This window comes from Metopolophium dirhodum, chromosome 1 (genome assembly GCF_019925205.1).
Source record: "Metopolophium dirhodum isolate CAU chromosome 1, ASM1992520v1, whole genome shotgun sequence".
Lineage (NCBI taxonomy): Eukaryota > Metazoa > Arthropoda > Insecta > Hemiptera > Aphididae > Metopolophium > Metopolophium dirhodum.
Window position 1 is genome coordinate 49,888,867 of NC_083560.1, and position 7,613 is coordinate 49,896,479.

Here is a 7,613-nt window from a genome sequence, read left to right on the forward strand (position 1 = left end):
TACATATTTATCACTATAATTAAAATAATATACCTACATTATTACATATTTATCACTATAATTAAAATAATTTACCTAATATTATTTTATTATAAAATATAATTTTGCACGGTAAAACTTCAATTTTTCCCACTGTGTGGTGTGCTAATGATTGATAAAAAAAATGTAAAAACCAATTATATCCTGTTTGTGGGGGTAATACGTTAAAGTGAAAACAAGTTTACTCGGGAAAATTGTGAAGTATCGATTACGGCGACGATTGTACAAAAAAGTAGGTACTTTATAGTTTAGTTTATTTATAAATTTATAATCAAATAAAACAAAATTGAAATGTATAAAAAATGAAATATTATATATAAAAATAATATAAAGACAATTTGATATAATGGATGAAACGTTTATTTATGATTCTAAAATCTAAATATGTCTGCTAAGCAGACAGGTCGTGTACACACAAATATGAATATTGTCAATTGATCTGAATTTCTCATGTTATTATAAAGACATAAAAATAAATTATGCTTATATTCTAATACTGTATGATCTTCAACCAAAGTTTTTTATCAGTCTCTGTTTGCACATTCCTACTTATCCATATGAATTTGGATAACTGGTAGGGTCGGACTTGATTAACTCAAAGTTGAAGGGAGCAGGAAAAAGTACGAGGTAATGACGATTTTGAGCTAAAAAAGTTTGACAGTATTAGTTTTTTTATTGCTCCAAACATTACCTCATGAGTGTCCCATAACTGATTCTATTTAAATGCCAGTTTTTAAAAAAATTCTGATTTGGTTCTATAAATTTTGCTTTGTGATAGTCAGTGTTCTCAGTTTTTAATACGTATACAGCTTCAATTCATGAATATGAATAAAGTAAAGTATAAAATTTATTTATAAATATTTTTGTATTGACCACTAGATTAACTACAAGTCATGAGTTCACAATTCACAAAAAGGATCAAAGTTAAACCCTGCTTTGATGAAAATAAAAACCAACATTAAATAACAGCCAGTATTAATTAATCAATAATTGTATTACAATATTTAGTATTAGTTTTTATTTATTAGTATTTATTTATTTATTAGCTCTAAAATTGTTGTTAGAATCTTAAGCTAGAACTAACCTATTTCCAACTAAATGAATGGAATTGTATTATAATGTTGATCACATGGATCATGTAAGTATAAAAATAAGTTATTTCAATCAATTGTAGTTTTAAATACTTTCAAACTACTATAGTCTATAACGGATACATTGTCAATAATCATGGACAAAATTACTCAGGAACATATTATTATTAAAATAAACACAAGTATTGAGAAAAAAATATCCAGATAAAATTCATTAAAAACATTTAAATTATATTTATTAATAATATACATGGAAACCAAATACACTTCATAAAAATAAAATAAATGATGTGGTTACCCACTTTGCTTGGCAACAATCAGTAAATGTATTCACAAACCAAAGATTTAATGAGGAGGCCTAAACATATATATAAATGACATGGAACAGTTGAGCATCGTCAAAATACATTATTAACCTTAGCTGAGTAAATAACAAATGTTATTATGTTATAAACTATAAAAAATATATAAAAGTGTGTGTACATTAGGCATGTACTTATTTAATCAGTGCTCGTTAGATCTATTAGTATAGTTATTTATCAGTCTTATCAGTATTTTCATTTTTAAAACGTTCGTTATAAAACTGGAGTGCCATATGAGGACATCTTTCGTGCATTTCGAACGCATCAACGTAGTCTGTTCCACCATTCTTGTCGTTTCTCCACCTTACCCGGAACAAAAGTTGTGTGTTATGGACGACAGCCCCCAAAATTCGGTCCACTTCAATCCCATTGTCGAAGCAAAGTTTATGGTTACTTAAACATGGTGGAAGATAATTTTTGATGGATGATGAAGAGTTTTCTTCTCCGTTTGACTCGCTGCTACAGCTATAAATCAAAAAATCGTAATTAGTAAATAATTAGTACACTACATACAATCAAACTAAAAATTCATAATTGTGTTTTAAAACTATACGAGGGTAAATATTATTATAAATATAATTTATTTGATTCCCGTCTTAAGGTTAGGTAGTATTAAGTTGATCATTAAATGTAATAGTCATAGATGTTCCCTAATATTTAAATAAATTAATGGTACCACTGGAGTGAATTAGAACATCAATTTTCATTTTTAGTCTAGAATCCAAAATATCTAATATTTAACCATGAACATATTTTCAAAGGTGGACATCAACTTATATATAAGTTTATTCAGAATATTATTATAATATTTTTAAAAATATTTTTAAAGGTATATGTGTATCAATGATTGAAATGTAAAATGTACGTTTATATGTTTTATTAAAGATGTAAAAAAGTGGGGTTGTTTTGACCATCACACGATTAACGGCGGGTTAAATTAATCAAAAATTTAACCAACTTATAACTTATTAAACTAATTAAACTATCATGGAAATGAGATATTATTCATAATATACCTATAAATTTAAATAAAACTCGCACATCCATATTTTCAAAAATATTATCCATTTGATGTATAAGGGAGTAACTTTTTGTAACAGTGAACTGATTCACCAAGATGGACAATTCATTTGTAGTGGATTGGATATATTACTTGGTATAAATTGAACGTGGTTCAAACTAATCTTTAAACTTTCCTGATATTTCCAAGAGCAGTTTGAAATTTTCACAAAATTGATCAAGTAGTTTTAGTAGTTTGAGTGCCTTTTTAATAGCTACAAATATACATTCAACTGTTATATTTGTTTTAATAAATTATTTCTTTATTCAAAACTATAAACATAACAATTTGACCGATGCTTTTACCCGAGTAATGACAACCATTTGCAAAAAACAATACTAATTTCTACTAATTATTTCCCCTATAACCAATAGCAACCATTTATAAACAAAAATGTCCATCGTAAATCTCAAAATCTCTGTTTGTCCTACCGGGTTCAATCGAATCTAAAACATTCAGGGACTCACACAAAAAAATCGGACCAGCTGTTTAGGAGGTGTTCAATGACATACAGACAAACATTAATTTATATATATATAAAGCACTATACATTAATTTATTTAAATGAGTAGGCTACTTCTACTAGCCGCGGTATTAATTATTGAACAAGTTAAAAAAAAATTCAGCTGACATAAGATAAAAACAAAAATTACTAAAAATGTAATATGAAAATTAAAGTAGATTTGGGTATCTATTGAGTGTAGACAATACAAAATATTCCGATAAAATCTGACCACGTGTGTAATTTAAATATTTTTTTTTTTTTAATATACCAATGTATCATCGAAAGTGTTCACTTGAATGTGGTAATAAACGAACCCTAGCCAAGCACGTTATAATATGTTCTGCTATGGGGAGAGGCTAACAATCTATCAACGAAGTAGATCGCACAGCGAACACTACTTTATTATTAGTTTGGTAAAGAAACCATACACACACTATACAACACGATTTAATTATTATTGTTTTTCGGTGGGTCTTTGTCAAAAAAAAATAATATTGTTTAGCCGGCTGGCTGTGATAACACACAGGTGGGCTAAGGTAAACAACAATAAGCGATAACATGCGGCGAGATTGCAATAAAATCGCACGGCAGAAAGCATGACGTTTACCTGGCGGTGACGGTTTCTTCCTCCGTGCACGTCGACGTCGTCGAGGAAAACGTAGACAGCATGGACATGGGCCTGTTAAACGTTGGCGATGGCTGGGAACGGGCGGCGGTTTCTTCCTCCGTGCACTTTGATGTCGTCAAGCGAGACGCGGACAAAGTAGACATGGGCCCGTTAAACGTTGTCGGTGGTTGGGAATGGGCTACTGTACCCGTGATGTCATCGCCGTCGCTCAATACGATCATTTCGTCGTCGCTAATATCGTCCATTTCGTACTCCGTCTCGTCAAGGGGGGTTGACGTGTCTGACGTGTCGTCGTCGTCATCCTCCTCGATGTCCATCATTTCGTCGTCGTCGTCGTCGTCGTCGTCGTCGTCGTCGTCGTCGTCGTCGTCGTCGTCATCGTAGTCGTCGTCGTCATCGTCGTCGTCGTCGTAGGTAATGGATAGCGCCGAGCCGACCGAGCTCGACGAGCTGGACCGGCCACTCGATGTCGACAGCGGCGGGTTTAACAAGTCGTCCGCCGAAATCAATGGGGGTTCGCTGAGATCGCTCGCTGTTCCGATCGAATAACATGAATCATTGTCCGATTCGTAATTATTGTCGGAGTCGGACATATTTTCGAAACCGAAACGGCTACAAGTATACAACACAGATGATAAGGATACCACAATCGTTACGAGCGGGAAGCCGAATACAACAATATTCACCGCTTTCAACGTCAAACTTTCGTGAAACGGTTGTGAAAACCGACAAGGCGATGAAAAAAATTACCAATATCGGCGAATGACCGGCGTTAAGACGTAATGACTACGTCCTATGATATCCAATCTAACGGATACACACGCGCGCGCTGCAACGGAACTCCGATCGGTTACAGTGTTGACATGTTGAATGTCGCACGCGGGTGGTGGGTCACGGACGTCGGAAACGCGTCGTCGGTGAGCGGGAGGAGCGCGGGAGGAATACGGTACAAGACCGCAATCTGGTGGTACCTCTCCAAGGCTACCGGCGATCGTGGCGCACGCGAGACGCGTCGGTTGACCGGGTGACGGACCCATTAGATTAGATCAGCGGGCCCCAGCGCGACGCCGTCCGTGGAACAACTGTCAAAGTGTCAACTCTCCCCATCCCGTACCGACGTACTGACCCATGGCCACGAATATAAATAAGATCTTTATAATCGTGCCCATAGACATGATATAAACAAAAAAATATTTATATCATGTCTATGATCGTGCCCATGGGGTGCGTTCAAAAACTCAACTCTAGTTAACTCTATAAAAAAATAGTTACCCAACTTCGTTCGGTAACGCAGAGTTGTTATACTCCGGGTTAACTACTCTTTAACCCGAAAAAATAGGTAGGTTGTTTTAACTCCACTGATAATAATGCTTATCTCCGAAGTTAACAAAATCAACTCTACTCTACTCTACTCTAATTATAACCTACTCTAAACGTACTCTACTCTAACTATTCATATTCGAACGCACCTCATGACTGACCCATAGCGGCCCATAGAGTATTATATATTAAAAATATTAAGGCGGGTTTCCACTAAACGCGTACGTGTGTACATGCATACAAGTCCTTTGCTGTGGTCAGGTTAAGTTACCCATAGGTGATAGGTGGACATTTTTGTTGAATGTGGGTATGTATAATGTGTTAGGAATAAAACTTAATATAACGTCATAAATTAAGACTAAAAAATAAAAAGAATACTAAATCTTTTAGTATTTCATAATACTATATTGAAGGGTCTACAAATAAATAACACCAAAATATATAAATATAATATAACATTTATTAATAACAGTAGTTAGATGTAGACCTGCCTATGTATAATTATAACTTTTATTTTTGATATGAAATATTGAACTATGGGCAAATAAAATTAATTCTTAATTTTTTTCAATTATTACTTACAAATACAATTATATTGTTAAATAGTTCGTTACAGATTTCACAATAATTCAAATATGATTTTTTCCCCTTACTTGTAGTTTTAATTTCATTGAGAATAATTCTTTCGAATTAAACATTGTTTTCTGGCTTTTAATGTTTCAGCTTCAAATACAAACTTCTGCTTACTGAATTCAATAATAAAAATCGTTTAAAATAGTCCCAATCTGCACCGGGTCTACCTGTTGTAAATGTTCAATTCTAGAGGGCAAATTACCGGATACCTTTTTGAAAAATGTTCATTGTACTATTGTAGCCATTTCCGGGCGCTCATTTTAGGGTTTACACGCTATAGTTGTGTCCCAGTTTTTTCGGTATAAGCACTACACTAAACTAACGTTTCCCTTCCTACTTTAACAGGTTTAGCCACTTATAGGATTGCAGTCATGTATATGATCTATGATCTATGTTGTATAGGTATATATATATATATGGTTAAAATTATTTTTTTGCCAATAAAAATATAAATTATTAGAATTTAACTAACTATGATATAAGTGGGTAGTACAAAAAATATTTAAAATACATAGGTAGATTATACCTATATAATATGAATTATGATTTAAAAAATCACTTTAGTAATGATAATAATTTATAAAACGTTCATTTTACAAAATCGGATCAACCAATTTTTTCTGCAGGTAGTCACGAAGTGAAAATATGTTTAAATTATAAATTATCAACAATTAAGGGAACGATCAACATAATTTTGAATCACACGAAAGTGATATTTTTAATCTTATTTTATATGATGTCTGTATTTTATTTTTGCCATTTTTAATATTTTTTTAGATTGTATTGTATGTTTCAATATTTGTAATACATACCTAACTAAAATAACCCGGGAACCAACTAGTATAATACATTAATAACTATGAGATATTATCTGTGATTAACCGCACCCCCTGTTATGAGAGTTTTTATGAGAAATCCTTAATTTAACTTTTAAGCGTGAATATCCAATTTCATTAAAATTTCAGACGCTTGTAAAAATATTTGTGGCATTAAACCTTTCATTTACAATTCTTGTAAGAAAATATTATACAACATATTATTGTCTTAAAGGTTCAAATACGTGAGGGATGAATATAAAAAAAATTTTATACAACAAAAGAATTTTAAAATGTTGATGATTTTAGGAAAATTTGAACCATAAACACTTATAGAAAAATATTAAACTGTATTATCCATTATAGTTTTTCATTGATATATAAACAACTTATAAGGAACCTTGTATTAAATGTTCAAACTTATTTATACCCAACCACAAAAGTTGTATCATACATTATTAATTATTATACATACATAAATGAAAAATAGTTTGAGAGAAGTAAAAATTTAAAATACCAATACTAGTACTTTTTTATTGTTATTCGGTGTTCCCAATAATTTTGCAAAATACCATGTTTTTTTAGTTTGACCTCCCCCTCCACAAAGTATAAACAAGATCTAATCAACCTTCTAAGTTTTAAATCCAAAATCTGACATTTTTTCATGTATAATAATTTCAGACAAAAAAAATTTTAAAAAAGATAAAAAAACCTAGGTATAGCATTGTAAAATTAATACTAGCTTCGCTAGAATCTAAAATGTTTTAGTTTTAAAATGTTAAATATTAATAATTGATAAATATTTTTTTAACTGAACGTTTATGAACCAGAATTTTTTTGTAAATACAGCCGGTTACAGGATATTTTGGCACTGGATCAAAACATGACCTCAATGATCAATTGTCACCGAATATTTTTTACCTAATCAAAATATCAAATGGCGTGGAATCAATTTCGAGTTTTCAACTATAAAAATTAATCAATCATAAAACTGAAAAGTAGGTAAGAACATATTATCTGTGTTTATACGTTGGTTTTTACGTAATTTATAAATTGTTAAGCTCCTGTGTTAATATGTTTATCCAATCGTTCTCCAATTTTTAGGTAAAAATAACGTTATGCAATACCCAACCGTGTTCGGGCCAGAAAAACGCCATGCA

The 7,613-nt window shown here is 31.7% G+C and overlaps 1 protein-coding gene across 1 annotated transcript; it reads right to left on the reverse strand.

Annotated features, from left to right (window-relative positions):
• Window positions 1-1,340: 1,340 nt before the first annotated feature.
• Window positions 1,341-4,562, reverse strand: LOC132935016 (clumping factor A-like). Its single transcript, XM_061001448.1, has 2 exons — window positions 3,665-4,562; window positions 1,341-1,957 (listed from the first exon to the last, which is right to left on the reverse strand). Exons 1-2 carry the CDS (start codon window positions 4,276-4,278, stop codon window positions 1,663-1,665), a joined length of 909 nt encoding a protein of 302 aa, XP_060857431.1. The 5' UTR covers window positions 4,279-4,562; the 3' UTR covers window positions 1,341-1,662.
• Window positions 4,563-7,613: the final 3,051 nt, after the last annotated feature.